The sequence below is a fragment of the Streptopelia decaocto genome (genome assembly GCF_964273445.1).
Source record: "Streptopelia decaocto genome assembly, chromosome: 2".
Taxonomy (NCBI): domain Eukaryota; kingdom Metazoa; phylum Chordata; class Aves; order Columbiformes; family Columbidae; genus Streptopelia; species Streptopelia decaocto.
Genome location: NC_138655.1, coordinates 37456319 through 37472969, shown reverse-complemented (window position 1 = coordinate 37472969; position 16651 = coordinate 37456319). Strand labels below are relative to the sequence as shown.

At 49.1% G+C, this 16651-nt stretch overlaps 1 protein-coding gene across 1 annotated transcript; it reads left to right on the top strand.

Moving 5' to 3' along the window:
• Positions 1 to 14600: 14600 nt before the first annotated feature.
• On the top strand, positions 14601 to 15503 carry BHLHE22 (basic helix-loop-helix family member e22; the record flags this gene model as incomplete). The annotated part of the gene is made up of 1 exon (XM_082044540.1): positions 14601 to 15503. The coding sequence occupies one exon, from the start codon at positions 14601 to 14603 to the stop codon at positions 15501 to 15503; it is 903 nt and encodes a 300-aa protein (XP_081900666.1).
• Between the last annotated feature and the right edge of the window lie 1148 nt (positions 15504 to 16651).

Here is a 16651-nt window from a genome sequence, read left to right as displayed (position 1 = left end):
GGTAAAAAAGTTTCAGTCCAAGGGCTGAAACCAATGACATTGAGTTTCTATTTGTACCTAAAATTAATGACCTTCTGAACTGTCTGGTTCAACCAGTTCAGTAGGACAAACTTTCCTTCGCCATTTGACGTCCAGGGAAATTGTGCATCCTTCACTTATCAGATGAAATGGTCCCAGCCATGAAGGTTCCAGCTTTTAGGCTGTATCTGCACACATAGGTACAGGAGGTGGGAGTAGTGTCTAGTCCCCAAGGCAAGGTGGCACAGACTGATGGATACCCACATCACCAAGGCCACACTTCTCTTCAGTAGAGAGGCTTCAACCAGAGCATTTGATCTCTGTCTTCTCAAGCCCCTGGTGTCCCCAAGTTGTCATTATTAATTTCTGTTTCTTTTGTCAGTTTACAATACCTAAAATAATAAGAAAGATGAAATAATATAGGCAGCCCACACAGCATGTGCACCATTAAACTAAGAAAAAACAGAACATGCTGACAGATTTGGAATATGGAAACACAAAGCCTTCCAGGATGGTCTGAGAAGACTATGTAGCATGGAAGGAGCCAAACCTAGTGTAGTCCATATTGCCCTTTGGGCACGAACTGACATAGAATCATAGAATAGTTTACTCTGGAAGGACCTTTAAAGGTCGTATAGTCCAACCCCCCCTGCAATGAGCGGGTTGCTCAAGGCCCCATACAGCCTGGCCTTCGATGTTTCCAGGGATCAAATTTTTTTCAGTCTCTCAGAATCACAGAATGGTTTGGGTCAGAAAGGACCTTTAAATATCATCTAGTTCAACCCTTCCTGCCATGGGCAGGGACATCTTTCACTACATTAGGTTGCTCAAAGCTCTGTCCAACCTGACCTTGAACATGCCCAGTGGTGGGGCATCCACCACTGAGAACTCGGTCCAAGTGTCTCACCACACTCATTGTAAAAAATGTCTACCTTATGTCCAATCTAAATCTACCCTCCTTCACTTTAAAACTGCTGCTCCTTAGCCTGTCGTTACAGGTCTTGGTTAAAAGTCTGTCCCCACCTTTCTAATAAGCCTCCATCAAGTACTAAAAGGCTACAAGAAGGTCCCCACAGAACCTTCTCTTCTCTAGGATGAAAAACCATGATTCTCTCAAGCCTTTCCTCACAGGACAGGTGTTCCATCCTTCTGATCATTTTTGTGTCCCTCCTCTGGACCCTCTCCAATAGGTCCATGTCTTTCCTGTACTGAGGGGTCCAGAGCTGGATGGAGGACTCCACTTGGGGTCACAGCAGATACAGTACTCCACATGGGGTCACCTCCTTTGACCTGCTGGTCACGGTCGTTTTGAGGCAGCCCAGGATATGGCTGGCTTTCTGGGCTGCAAGTGTACATTGCTGGTTGATGTCTAATTTTTCATCCATGAGGATCCCCAAGTCCTCTCATCAGGGCGGCTCCCAATCCATCCATCCCTGGTCTGTATTGGTACTGGAGATTGCCCTAGCCCAGGTGCAGGACCTTGCTCTTGGCCTTGTTGAACTTCATGAGGTTCACAGGGGCTCACTACTCCAGCCTGTCTCTTCCCAAACTCTAGATAGTGGCCAGCTAGAATGGTGGAAAGCAGAGGCAGGATGTGTACTAGCAACTAAACAGTGTGCACAGTCCATGCTCTGGCTCACTCTCTGCCTTTTATTTTCCTTTACCTAGAAGCATTGTCTACATGCTGAAACTACAGTGAATATATTTTTTACTTTTGTGTCTTACTATATCAACATCTTTCCCTTTCAAAAGAAAAAAAAAATGCACCTTGTTTAAATTTACAGTAAAGTTAGGACTTCTATGTGAAAGCTCTTAGGTTCTGTGATCTATCGTTTTCAAAATGTCTTCAAGCACGATGCAGTAGGTGCCCCCCAGGCTGACTGCAGCCACTAGGATGTTCCCATCTGTCCTGCCATCTTTTCTGTAGCAGACGGAGACCAGATGTTCAAGGAATTAAATTCACTAGGACAGCTGAACTCCTTCTCGTGCCTCCAGAGCCCAGCACAGGGAGAAGTACACCACTACTGTGCCCATCAAAGCTGAGGTGAGGACAGGAGGGTTGATAGCACCATTTCTGCCCATGCCTCAGTTTGTTTGTTAGTGCTCAATTTCAAGTCTTAAATGTTTCCTTTGCTTTCGGATTGAGCTTCTCAACACAAAAGCAAGTTATCACGAGGCAGATCATGAACTACAATAATTCCTTGTGTGCCCATTTACCCCTGGTTAAAGCTCCTGATCCCATAAATGCATAGGCAGTCATTTACCCAAACCCACATTTAGCATAGGATGAGAATCTGTAGCCACAGCATGTGAATGCAGAGCTGACAGCATCCAAATGTGTACATGGTCTTTCCCTATGATTTCTCCTTATGTTGCTGCCTTTACAGTCTATTTGTCTCCTGCTAAGCAGTTGCCCATTAGCCCATAGGACTGCTGCATCTGCTCTTGCTGCCGCCACTCTCCTTGTCAAAATATCTTTGCGCATGATGTCTCTCTCTCTTCTCCCTGTTTCTGCTATGGTCTGGCTTAACCCCAAAGGAAAGATCCTAGTCAGGTTCTTCTCTCTGCTAACTAAAAACCACTTAAACATTTAAGTGCCTCAAAAGCAAGCACTGTTACTTGCTGTTGTCTATCTTCCTTTCTCCAGCTACCCACAGATAGAGAGTTTAACCTTCTGGAGCTGCCTTAAGAAGAGTTTCAGCTCTGCTGGGAGTTTTAACCAGTTTTCCATCTGACTCAAGGTCCTGAGTTTGCTGTAACTGCTGTATCCCATGTTGTAACTCACTGCAGAGCCCTGCTCCTCTTGGGGTTTGGGTACAAGCGCTCCACATACTGCACCAGGCAGGAGAGCCACAGGCTCCCATGGGCTCCTACCAGAGCCTTTGGTACAGGTTTTCTCTGGGAAGAGGCACAGATTTTGGATGGAGTGCGTTGTGTGCAGGCAGCAGGGCAGAGCAAAACATGTAAAAGGGCTCAGAAATATTCACAAACAAAGGATGAGGCAGGTTCTGAGTGTGTCTAATAGCCATTTCTAAACATACCCTAACTGGGGTGAATCTCTTGATGAGTAAATCCAGGAAACACAGGGCACAGTATCTCAGACTCCTGGCCCATGTGCCCAGAGTAAAGTGTAGCCATCCCTCCTTGCTGAAGGCCCTTGGATGAGGAGTTCGAGTGTGGGCACCAGGGGAAAAGACCCTCCCTTGGTCCACCCTATAACCAATTTGATAATGGACAGATTGCAAACTCAATGAAGTATACTTTTCCTGAAAGAAATGCTGCCAAAGCATTAACTGGATGGCATTGAGACCAGCAAAGCTTATTAGAAAGGCTCAGGGAACATACTATTTTAAGGGTAAAAAAATAAAGTGGCTTAGGGACAGGTTCTGATGTGGTTCCCTGACGGTGATTTGTACATCCCACAGTCTTACTCTGGGACTGCACCAGTGCCACCAAGATCAGCCACTGGCACCAGCTGAACAAGAACCATTTGTGCCAGTTTCCCAGTGGGAGTGACTGATTAAAGCTGGTCGAGCTTGCTCTGTCCAGAGCAGGTGTGAAGCAAATTTGCCCTGACTCAGTCAATTAACTTTATCAGAGAATCAGATCCAACAGTGTGAATATGATAACAATGTGGTGTAGGCTGCATGCTTCTCACTGTTGCTGGTCTTACACTGCTGACATAATTCTGAAGTTATCGCTAAAAATGGTGCCCAAATCTTGTGATGTGTGAGCACTAGGATCCAGATTCATCCCATGCATGGGCAGAAGGTTAGCAAGCACACTGAAACTACACTCCTCCACACTGTGGGTTCATCTGATACACAGGAATAATTATCACTGCTTGTCACGAAATATTACACGGAGGCACCCCAAGGTTAATTTAAGGGACAAGAGAGTCCACAACAACTTTTATTAAACCAATGAGAAACAGGGTTCTTGCACTCCACAAGTGACTTAAATACAGGTTCGGATTATCAGTTGAGGAAATAATTTGAAGGGGCAGCAACTAATACAACAGCGGTCCACAGTGTGCATGCACGTGGCTGCACCAAAACAATGCCGGAGCCAGCCTTGGGTCCCGGAGAAGCACACACTTGCCAAACACGGTGCAAAAGAGATGCACGTACTCGTAGTGAGTACGAGAAGTGTGCACTCGCGATTCCGCGAGGGTAAATTTATAATACACTCGCAATTGTGCGAGGAAATAATTTACTTACCCGTGCCAGTGTGCACGGAATCCTACACGTGCTTATCTGAAAGCACGGGAGGAAAATACACTCGCGGTTGTGCGAGGGGCTCTCAGCGGCCACTCGCGACTGTGCGAGGATTAATTTAAAGTACCCGTGCAAATGTGCACGGAAAATATATGTGCAAATGTGCACGAAAAGTATAAATGTACTCGCAATCCTGCGAGAAGTTTTACTTACACACGTGGCGGCAGGGCAAGTGGAGTCTCCATCCCGGGGAGCGGGGGGGGCCCGTGGCTCCCGGCAGCAGGGGCCAAGCTCGTGCTCCGAGGGACCCGCACAATGGGCCGAGTCGCCGACGAGCGTCCCGTTTTTATAGGCTGATCAGACCTGGCTGGAGTCACTCTAGAAGCTTCTCTGCACCCCCACACTGTCTGTGGGTGCCTCTGAAGCCTTCCAAACATCCCCCATACTGGCCGCAGGCACCCAGCGGCTCAGTGGCGCCTCGGCACTCCCTTCTCCTAATGGGCCTGGGTGGTGTGCTCTGGGCCACACAAAAGAAGCTGTTAGCCTCAAGTAGCTGAGAAAGAGGGAGATGTGCCTACTCCAAACTGGGAGAGAGAGAGGGGGGTTGCATTCCGCCACACTGCTGAAAGCATTTGAGTCTTTGTTTCATCTTTTGGAGGAGTTACTCTGCTGTTTGAGTTTTTTTACTTCAGGTGAACAATACAGAGAACCTACCCTAAGAAGTGGAGGAATCCTGAAGGAAATCATATGCTATGGTACAAAAAAAGAAGCCAAATTTAGCAAAGCAAAACATGGACTGAGCAGCTAGATGCCCAGATACCCAAAGATCAAATCTGATGTGTATCACATAACACAAAACATATGTCTCCAGGGTGACTTGGGTTTATCAGAGCCAATGTCAGTGTTGGAGCTTTCATCTCCCATCCTTCTGTCATTACACCAGGAAATTCCTACAGAATTTCCTGTGGTCACAGCTAAGAGAGGGAGGCAGGGAAAATCCCATGCCCTGTTTGGGAAGTCTAAAATCTGTGTCTCGGGGAAACTTCAGCTGTTCAAGCCAACATCCCTCCAAGTCTGATGGCTGGTGAGACTAGTATAAGGTTAACCTCAGTGAACTCACCTCTCAGAAAAACAGCATGTCATTCTCCAAGAAGGTCTTCATTCAGAATTATTGACAAGAAGTAGGTAACCAACCAATACATTAAACGGGGCTTCTTTCCTGTGTTAATCTGGTCTGATGCTTTATGTAGGTGTGTATAGGGCCAGGAATGTGAAAAGGCTGCCTATGCCCTTTCCCTGACAGTGCCTCAGCTCACAAGTCCCCAGATGCAATCTTACGTGTTTTGTAGATCAGATGCACCTAGCCTTGCCTCAAGCCACACCATTTGTTCTCATGCCCATTTAAACTCAAATAAATCAAACTGTTATCCAAGCGGATGATCAGTGAGAGCAATTGGACAATAATGAAGTAAATCAGTTTGAAATATGTTCAGAACTTGATGCAAACTTGCCTCTTCAATAGTGACTGTCACCTTGGTGGATTGAGCCTGCAGGTACATGGAGCCCCTTGCCTCCAGGAGTCCTCTCCTGGAATCATCAAATAACTCTGGAAAGGAAACATTGATAAGTCTCTGTGACAGTCTAAGATGTCACTAAGGATGCTAAAAGCTTTTGTCAGCCCTCAAGCATTCTCTGGTCAGGCAGTCTTACCCTCAGAGAGGAAGTTGTGTGGAAGCTTTGTGGTACCTGGACTATTCTTGATAATTGCAAAATACTCTGAAAGCCGAAGTTCCTCACGAAACTGAACTGTAAGTTTTTTCTCCCATGGGTAGCATGTGGTCTCTGACCTTATCCCAATCTGCTTTCCAGCTGAGCTATGGCAGTAGGTCTACTAATGCTAGGTTTGAGTGAAGGACTAACTGAGCTACCAGCACAATGTAGAGGAACACCAAGGTTGCTGTAAGCACCCTTGTCAGAGCTCAGCAGCTGAACCTCTCAGGAGCACCTCAGGGTCCCTGCCACACGTGCTTGTCCCTCTTCGCTTTTCCTTCCCTTGCTGTTGTGGCTGCAGTGAGGTGGAGTCCTCCAGTTCACATCAGCAGCCCTCTGCCCATGCAGAATCAGCAACCAGACTGGAACCATCACTGGCAACATCCTCCTCTCTGGATCAAAAAGCAAGGTCAAATCCCATTGCAATGGTTTGGCCAAAAACTTTGTGAGCAAGTGTCAGAGCTAGGCACTGTTACAAGGAGCTTTCCTCTGCTTTGTGATCTCTACTGTTATTAGAGGATCCTGTCACATTTGAAACCAAGCAAGTCCATATGGTATATGAAGCAAGCAGTCAAACAATCAAGCAAGTGCAAGCAAGCAAGCAAAAAGAAAAAGCAAGCAAGCAAGAAAGCAAAATCAAGCAAAAGAAAGAAAGAGGTAAAAAAGAAAAGGGAAGGAAGGAAGGAAGGAAGGAAGGAAGGAAGGAAGGAAGGAAGGAAGGAAGGAAGGAAGGAAGGAAGGAAGGAAGGAAGGAAGGAAGGGTCACATACTAATGAGCCATGCTACTTCTACTTTTTTGTTATATGCCATCTCCCCAGACCTAGCCTGTAGCCAGAATCACTGCATTGTACTACAGTGAAGGCAAGTAGAAATAATACACACTAGAAAAATTAAAAAAAAAAAAAATCTAAAACAAGGGAAAAGTTCTCCTACCTGGTATTATGTGCAATTCCTGGCAGTTTAAGAGTGAAACATGAGCTGATAGCTCTGTTTATGTGAACATGCTATGTCTGAGAGGAAGTTACTCTCACAGGTTCTAAACTTCGTGACAGCAAACCTAATTCTGAAAAAAGCACCTACCACACCTGATTACCATAACCAGGAGCACACTCCTTTAAATCAAAAGTCAGTTGAGTTGGAAAAGGTTTAAGTTTTTTCAATAAATTACTTTTTATAATGACTATAAAAGTTATATAGTACACAGAGTCTTGCTAGAGGTAGATACTTTACTGTACCTGAATTGCAAGGAATTCTTCCCTAGACATAAAGCTGACAATCAGACATCTGAGTGTGTTTGAAAAACATCGTCTACCAAAGATTAAAGTATGAATTCAGCAAAGTAATCCATGAAGGAAATTCTTTGTTCTTTCTTGTTACTTATCATGGCAACTGAAGGGATGCAATGGGAAATGAGCTTATACTTTAATTCAAAAATAGTTGAAATGTAGGAAGAATCTGAGAACAAAATTATTTTTCACTGTTAAATATATGGATTTTGATTCTTACTAAAATGTATTTCAACACAATTTAAATTTTATGCCTGTGATAAGTTATTAAACATATAAAATTGCCTTATTTATAGAGTATAAGAGCATTGCTAGAGATAGTGCCTCCATTTTTCAATGTAGCAACTAAGATGTGCATAGATTCTAGATGATCTTTTAATTACAGGGGGAAGAAGGGAATTGCTAGGATTAAAAGGAGTTTGTTATTCTACAAAGAAGGGAACAAAAGGAGCAACGATTCTAAATCAGCAAAAGTATTGAATTGTATTTCTTTTTAAGAAAAATAAAGCACAGTTAGGAAAAATAACCTTGTAGTAAGAATTGCTGAGAGAAGGTCATAAGGAAGGTTGAGGAAGAGAAAACTAAGGATGTGAAACTGAGCATATCTCTGTGATGTGCATCATGGGGAGGAAAGGGAATTAACTAATGAACTTATCCAAACTACTGACAATTCTTGTAAAGTGTTCTGGAGAATTAGCGGGCTCTAAGATGTCTGAAAAGAAAGGGGATCATGTTACTGGTCTTTAAAAATGGCAAGGAAAGGAGAAGAGAAAGAGTGAACCTGTCATCTACCATCTGCTAAACCTAACTTCAGTCTGCAGTAATATAGAGGAAAAAATATATTAAAAGGTAAAATGCCTAAGCACTTAGGGAAGAATGAATCCACAACCAATAAACAGCATGGATTTATAAAGAAAGGAAGAACGGCACATGCAAGCATTTTTTCTTCTTATAATTGCAAAGTGGTGACTGAAGGGAATATAGTAGGTGTAATGTAGGTGCTTACTAACATATGGATTTGGATGTATGGGCTTCTGTAATTTGAATAGGATGTAGCAGTGTGACCAAAAAAAATCCAATGTAATTTCTGGGCTTCTAACACAGAGACATCGTGTCATGTACCAGGGAAGTGATAGATGTCTCTCTCAGTATACAATACTGATGAGATAGCATCTCAACTGCTTTCAGATTTAAGTACTTTCAGTATCAATAAAGGTGAACTGGAAGGAGTTCAAGAAGCATGGAACGAAAAAGAAAGGCCTATAGAAACTGGCGATGAAATATTAACTGAAAATAAATGTCTATAGCCTAGCCAAACAAGAGTGGGAATAGTAATCTCAGTGTCACATTCTTTCAGTGGAAAGTTTCCAGTATAAACAAAATAGGGTCAACTGTGAGAAAGCAAGGTGGGCAGGGAGTAAGTATTAATTGTACATGTGCAGAGCTCTGCCCTCTGCTCCTCCAGACACCCATCCAGACATTTCCTGGGCAATGTTTGGAAGAAGAGAGAATAAGGACTTACTCTGAGAGCTGCAAAGTTAGTTAGTTAGACAGAGCTGTGTGAGGCAGAATTCAGGCTGAAGTGGATAGATAAGCATAACAGTTCTGTTGATCCATAGCATAGTTTGCTAAGGGAAGCTATGCCAGTAACCTTGGTTTGGCCAAAACAGAAGTGCACACGCATGGGGAACCATGTGGGTGAGGAGGGGGATGGCTTCAAGGGCCTAAGGGGACTTCTCTGGGGGAAATGAAGAAGAGGGAGAGGGAGAGGGAGAGGGAGAGGGAGAGGGAGAGGGAGAGGGAGAGGGAGAGGGAGAGGGAGAGGGAGAGGGAGAGGGAGAGGGAGAGGGAGAGGGAGAGGGAGAGGGAGAGGGAGAGGGAGAGGGAGAGGGAGAGGGAGAGGGAGAGGGAGAAAAAAGGGGAGGACAGAGGGGGGGAGGACAGAGGGGGGGAGGACAGAGGGAGGGAGGGAGGGAGGGAGGGAGGGAGGGAGGGAGGGAGGGAGGGAGGGAGGGAGGGAGGAAGGAAGGAAGGAAGGAAGGAAGGAAGGAAGGAAGGAAGGAAGGAAGGAAGGAAGGAAGGAAGGAAGGAAGGAAGGAAGGAAGGAAGGAAGGAAGGAAGGAAGGAAGGAAGGAAGGAAGGAAGGAAGGAAGGAAGGAAGGAAGGAAGGAAGGAAGGAAGGAAGGAAGGAAGGAAGGAAGGAAGGAAGGAAGGAAGGAAGGAAGGAAGGAATCTCAAACTTCCCAAAACCAAAACAGAGCACACTGACTCATGATAGGATCTTCCAGTCTTTCCCCACAAAACTCAGTGTAATGACACAGTGGGTTTGTCACTGCCCACACACTCAGTGTTGTCCCTGAAACTGAGAAACCATCAGGGTCTTCAGCCATCATCTCTTCAAGTACATATATTTCCTGGAGAGTGTGTCTGTGTAAATGACTACATAAAATACCTCCTGAGAGCCTCTTGACTCCTGTCCAAGCACGGCCCTCAGCCCCTACACTTCCATTTCAAAAGGCACACCAGAGGAACAATTATTTCGTTTCCCATGCCGTAACACACTGCAGGGTTACTTTACATTTCCATGTAAGGGGTTTTTGTGTTGTAGATTTTGTTTTACTTTGTTGTTTTTTGGTTTTGTTTTGTTTGTTTTTACATTTCCATGTTATTTTCTGTATCTCTTACTTCGCTCCTTACTTTCACAGCCGACATCAACCCCTCCGCCACTGAGCCAGGCCATGCATTTCTCCCGCTGCCCAGGAGATGGTGCTGTGGATTTTGGATCGGGAAAGCAGCGAGCGGGGCCGGGGCTGGGGCCGGGTGGCCGGTGTCACGCCTCCGGGTTCTGTGGCGAAGAGCAGGGCGGCCGCCGTTCTTCCCCGCAGAGCGCGAAGGGGAGACACCGGCCACCTGGCGGGTCTCACCGGGTACCCTCCGGTGCCCTTGATCCCCCTGCAGCCCAGTGAAAACACTTCTCAGACTTGGAATTCATCGGCCTCTTGGGGCTGACTCTGGACAGACACCTTTGAGGAGGTTTGCACTAGAAGCCAATGCAATTGGGGAGGGGGAGGGTGGGGAGTTTCTTTCTTTTTTACTGTATTTCTTTCACTCTAAATTTAAATGAAGTTTGTCTCAAAGCGAAGACAACACGCAAGTGGCGAACGAAAGCGCCCTCCGACACTTATCTTTGAGCTGGAAAAGCTGAGCAGACTGGGGCTGCCCGCCGCTGCAAGGGGAGCTCAGCCCCAGGCTCGGTTGTGCCGGAGACGGGAGGGACTCGGGGCCGAGTCGCTGGAAGGAGGACCGGGAGGGAACTTGCGGGTGGTCCGAAGCCTCCAGCTTGCTGCGCGGGCCGTCCTGCCGCGGCGGGCACCCCACGTCTCTGCTCAGAGTGGCCAGGGAGAGACTACCTTCATCTGTTTAAAATCTGCCCCACCAGCATTGAGGTCCTGGGCGTCTTTAGGGAAAATTTGGGAAGCATTCTTCCTCCAGGAGGCTTTTCAGCAAACGGGAAGCCCAGCCCTGGGGACAGGGAAGAGATTTTTAACTTTTCTCCCAGGTGGGGAGCAGAACAAAATGACGCCCAAGTAGATCTCGTAAAAGACGCCTTGGAAAATTAATAAACGCTGTGCTGTCCGCTCTCACCTGTTTCTGGGAACCCTCAGCCTCTCTGCACCCCCGTCCCTGCGTCCCTCCCCGCCCGGGGCGGCCCGTTCCCGGCCGCTCCTAGTGGAGTCCGGGTGATGATTCAGTGCGGCCGGCTCTGTCCCTTCCGCAGCTCGGCTCCGGACTTCTCGTTTTCCGGAATAATGACCCAAGTGGAGTGGAGCGGGTGGCAGAGGGCTGCGGCACAATTAAACCAGGTAACGAGACGCTGGGCAGATGTGTTTTCATTGCCCTGTAAGATAAACGCAGTGTTAAATGCCTGACAACTTCCCAGAAGCAATCAGCAAAAGTTTACGAGTGCATAAACCTCAAAGACCATTCCTCGGTATTTTTACAAGCCCCGCATTTAAAGCTTCTATAAATTTTTCTGCCTGCTTCCAAACTAAAGTTCCTGGAGATTATTAAACAGTCACTTCTTCGGGAGAGAGGAAGAGACAGACCTCAACAGGCGGGAGAGGCGAGAAGGGCTCTCGTCTCCTCCACTTCCCTCTCCCACCCGATATAAGCTAAAGTTTGGTAGAAAGTTAGCATTATTAGAGCACGGGAAGTCACGAATGAACGCATCTACAACATGACTGGGATCTATCAATATTTCAAGAACAGGTGGCAAACACAGAAAGAAAGGGAGAGGAAAGAATGAAGAGAAACAAAAGAAAAAGCGAAATGAATGAATGGGAGGGTAAAAGCAGGGAGAGGCACATCGAGAGATCCGCAGACAGATCAGCAGCAGTCAGGCTGGCGGGTGGACAGGGATGAGCAGAGAGCTTAGACGAAGAGAAATAAATTTGAGACGCAGAATGCAAATCTGAGCGAAGGCAACTGAGGACAAGAGGAGGCGGTCCGGACCTCCTGGAGGTCGCCGCGATGCCCGCGTCCCTCTGCCCCGACGGCGCGGCCCGGCAGCACCGGCCGCCCCCCGAGGCAACCGGCCCCGACACTGGGGAAGCGGGAGTGTACGCCGTCCCCAAAGCTGTTGGCAAAAAGAGGGGAGGTAACACTTGTGAACCCAGGCATCAGCGGGAAAGATCGAGCCGGATACCTCTGTCTTCGAAAAAATTAGTTGCAAGGGATGAAATATATTTTCTAGCCATCAAATTATAATAACAGTATCCGTGATCTTTAAGTGACCACATGAGTTTTGTAAGTTAGATATTAAACAGATTAAATAATAATAATAATAACAAAATAAACCAAAAATCCCTATTGCGATTACAAAGCCCTTTGCTTATGATACCGGGGAGAATGAAGTTGCTAATTGGAAAAGAATAAACCCAAAAGGCTTTTGGATTACTAATGATAGAGGTTAACGGTGGCATCCCTTGGAAAGGGGGAGGGGAGCGAGGTACTCGGTGACTGTGCGCTTGGACGGCGACCAGAGACAAGCGCAGCAGCCAAACGGGGCTGGGGGGGGAGGGGGGCGGGGGCGAGACACCCCCCCTTCCTCTTCGGAGGGCTCGGCTTGTATGTTCGCCTCTGATCCGGAGACACGAGGTGAGAAAGGTCTGTATTGTAGTCATGTCCTCGCTAGATGAAATCTCAGTCAATTACTTTGAAATCTGCAGCTTGGCTTCTTTTCATTCTTTCCAGGTGAAAATTCAAACGTTTTCTGTTGTCGCCTGGTCCTTTCTTTCCTGAAACAAGGCCCCCAACTGTTCTGATATTACCATTCAAAAACAGGTTCTGTGGCAAACCTCATTTGTGAATCTATTACAGAGATTAATAGATTATTTCTCCTTTTTCAACTAATTCTCAGTGGGGAAATTTAACCATATGGTAAGGAGAGAATTAGAATTTCATCACATTAGAGCAAAATGTAATGAAAAGAGTCCAACACCTGGGGCCAACTCTGAAAGACACAATTAAAAGGTTTTTAATGAAACCGGAGAAACCAAAAAAATTTCATAGCCTTCAGTAATTCTGCCACATAAGAATGATTTACTGGAAGTGTTGGGAAATATTGTTTTTACTGATGTCGTAAGAAGGAAAACCTGCCACTAAATACTCTGAGAGCTTACAGTAAAGCGAGAGCGAGCTGCTCGCTTCGAGCATTAAAGTAGCAGCGGGACAAAATTCAGACCAACCCTCCCGTTGCTACTTCACCTTATGGGAGAGCGCCGAGGAGCATGTGCCCGGCTCTGAGGAGAAGCCTTGGGACGAAAGCAGGGGGGCGGCATCCCCGGGGTAACCGGCGTGCTGGGGTCGCCCTCGCCCTGACACCGGCGGTGGCATCCCGGCGTTTGGGAGCGGCGCGGAGTGCTCCCGCCCCGCCGGACTCGCCGGAGGGAGGGAGAGAGCTACAAAGAGTCGGTCAATCACAATAATAATAATAATTTATTTAAAAAAAAAAAAAAGTTTGGTGGGTTTTGCCTTTTCTCACCCTGCCCTCCCTTTTCCCCACACCGGTTCATTTTCAAGGTACGGGATGGGGCTTTACATTTTTTATAGGGGCACGGGGAATAATCGCTCGAAAGCGGCAATCTGCTGCCTGAAAACGGCTAAGGGGAGGAGAAGGAGGGCTCTCCCCCCGTAGTTTGTTCTCCGTTTGCTGGAGGGGGGGAGAGGGGGCAGGGGACCATTCACCTCACAGGGAAGAAAAGTGGACTTTGGAAGTGGGCAGGAGTGGGCACGGCGGTTCGGGTTGGTCCGGGGTTTTAATTATTTTTTTTCTTTCCCAGGGGATGCTTTTCGTGAAGACGGGTGGGGGTGGGAGTGGGCTATAAGTTAATGTAAATGCAGGGGGTGGGTGGGCTGGGGGGAGAGGGTGTCACTTCTGACTCCACGGCTAAGTTAGCAGAAGTCTGCTGGCAGCACTCGGAAGGGGAAGTGTTGAAACGGGCTTTTCTGCAGTGCAGGGCTGTAATTTGCTGAAGGAGGCAAAGAACATCCTTCGATCTAAGTAGGGCTTTTAGTGTGCTCATTGATGAGTGAAAGTCGCCACACATGTCAAGCTAAAGGCAGTTGTTGGGTTACTAACAGGACACAACGTCTTGCAAACATATGCGTTAAGCTGTGTATACAGATGGCAGGGAGAATAATGGAGCAGGCGCCTCTTATAAAGCTCTAGCTGCTGCCTGTCTTCAGACCTGGGAAATGAAACTATTCAGACTCAGGGCCAGATAGCGCCTGGGATTGTTTGTTACCGTTTTAATCCTATTAATTAAAACGTTAACCTGATTGGGTAGAAAGCTCTGTCCCAACAGGCGAGTCTTCTTCATAATAACCTACTCTCAGAGATAATGATGTAAAAGACTCCCCCGTCTGCGGCGGCTGCTGGTTGATGGGTCCGGAAATCTCTTGAAGGTGAATCCAAGCAAGATAAACGGTGGAAGCGGCTCCGCTGGCAGAGCACAATGCCCCAGCGTGGCGCCTGCTGAGGGCGAGCCGGAGCCGGAGCTGCAGCCGGAGCCACAGACGTCGCCGGCGCCGGAGCCGCAGCCGCCGCCGGAGCCGCAACCCGAGCCGCCGCCGGAGCCGGAGCAAGGGCAGCAGCGGTGCCGGGCACGGCGCAGCCCCGGCCGGAGCGGGAGGCGATTTCTGCCAGCGGGACGCCGGGGAGCCGCCCGCCGCGGCGCGGAGCCTTGGAGGAGCGAGCCAGGAGCTGAGGGGGGCGGAGGAGGCGGAGGCGGAGGCGAGCGGGGCGCCGATGGAGCGGGCGCTGGGGCTGCCCGCAGAAGAGGACCTCTTCCACAAGAGCCTCGCCGCCTCGGCCAAGCGCATGGAGTCCGCCTTCCGCTCGCCCCCGGGGCTCGACCTCTCCCACCCCCGCGACCGTCAGCCCTCGCCGCTCGCCTGCTACGAGGCGGCGGAGCCCGAGGCGCTGCTGCAGCCCGGCGTCGGCGGCGACCCGCTGGCGCTGCCGCCAGGCTCCGTCTGCGTCAAGTACGGGGAGAGCGCCAGCCGCAGCTCGGTGGCCGAGAGCAGCGGTGGCGAGCAGAGCCCCGACGACGACAGCGACGGCCGCTGCGAGCTGGTGCTGCGCGGTGCCGGGGGGGACCCGCGCGTTGCCTCGCCGGCGGCGGGCGGCGGCGGCGGCGGGGGGGGCGGTGGGCTCAAGGCGGCCGAGGGTGGCTGCTCCAACAGCCACGGGCACGGCGGCAGCAAGAAGTCCAAGGAGCAGAAGGCGCTGCGCCTCAACATCAACGCGCGGGAGCGGCGGCGGATGCACGACCTGAACGACGCGCTGGACGAGCTGCGGGCGGTCATCCCCTACGCGCACAGCCCCTCGGTGCGGAAGCTCTCCAAGATCGCCACGCTCCTCCTGGCCAAGAACTACATCCTGATGCAGGCGCAGGCCCTGGAGGAGATGCGGCGCCTGGTGGCTTATCTCAACCAGGGCCAGGCCATCTCGGCAGCCTCCCTGCCCAGCTCCGCCGCGGCGGCGGCGGCGGCGGCAGCGGCGCTGCACCCCGCCCTCGGCGCCTACGAGCAGGCGGCCGGCTACCCCTTCAGCGCTGGGCTGCCTCCCACCACCTCCTGCCCGGAGAAATGTGCCATTTTCAACAGCGTCTCCTCCAGCCTCTGCAAACAGTGCACGGAGAAGCCTTAAGCGCCGCCGTTGCCGCCCCCCGCCGCCGCCGCGGCCCCGGGGAGCGGCGGCAGCCGGCGGTCCGGCCCCGGCCCCGGGCCGGGGGGCGCGGGGGCGGCGGAGGGACTGACGGCTGCCCGGCCCCCTCCTCCCTCCACCTGGCCTCGTCTCGTCTCTCTCTTGTCCTCGGGTTTTGTCGAGACGGGACCGCGACGGGAGCCAGCGTGCGTGCGGAGCCGGGGAGGGGGCGCGGAACCGGGGGTGCCGCGGAGAGGAAGTCTCGGCCCGGGGGTGCTGGGTGGGGGTCGCTCTCGCCGGGCACCCTCTGCGCGTCCGGACAAAGGAGCGGCCGAGAAATTACAGGCCGGGTTGGCAGCCGGGGGGAGCGCCGGGGAGAGGGAAGGAGAGCGGCCCCCACCCGGTCCTGGTCCCGGTGCGGGCGAGGGGAAGGGGCCGCGGCTAACCCGGGAGCGGAGGTGGATGGGACAAATCAGAGAGGGCACTTGAACATAGATATTTTTTTTTAATTATTATTAGCAGTATTATTATTATTCTGAGCCAGGAAACAAACAAACTTGAAATGTAAACTTATTATTTAAGCGACTTGCAGAAACAAAGGGACTGGACCATTGCTATGGAAGAATTTGTATTTTTTATCGTCTCTAAACTTTGATCCTGTGAAAATGCGCAAAGTTTGGCGAGAGTGATTAAAAAAAAAAAATCGAGAGAGTTAAAAAAAAAGACAAAAAGTAACCGATCAAACCCCTTACTCCGTGTGGCTGAAACGATCGCATTTTGAAAAGAAATATTTATGTGCACCTTGTTTCTTTCCACTTTGCAATGATGTATAAACAAGACATGCTATTTATTTGTTATTCTTTAAATGACCCTTCCACGCCAACAATATTTATCATGTGTTAAAGTCACGGGTCTTATGTGCAGTTACTTTAAATGCTTCTAAAATTCTGTTTATGGATTAACTTAAACTGTGTGCCAAGTGTTTAAAACGTTTATTTGCCAACAACATATAACCAGAAATATTGATGTATCCAAGCTGCTTAGGTTTATGAAAGGTCATCTGGATTTTAAGTTGCATCATCCCTGTATTTAAATTGAGCTTTAATAAATTGCTTCAGTCCAAAAATTACAGGAAAGGCGTATTCTTAATT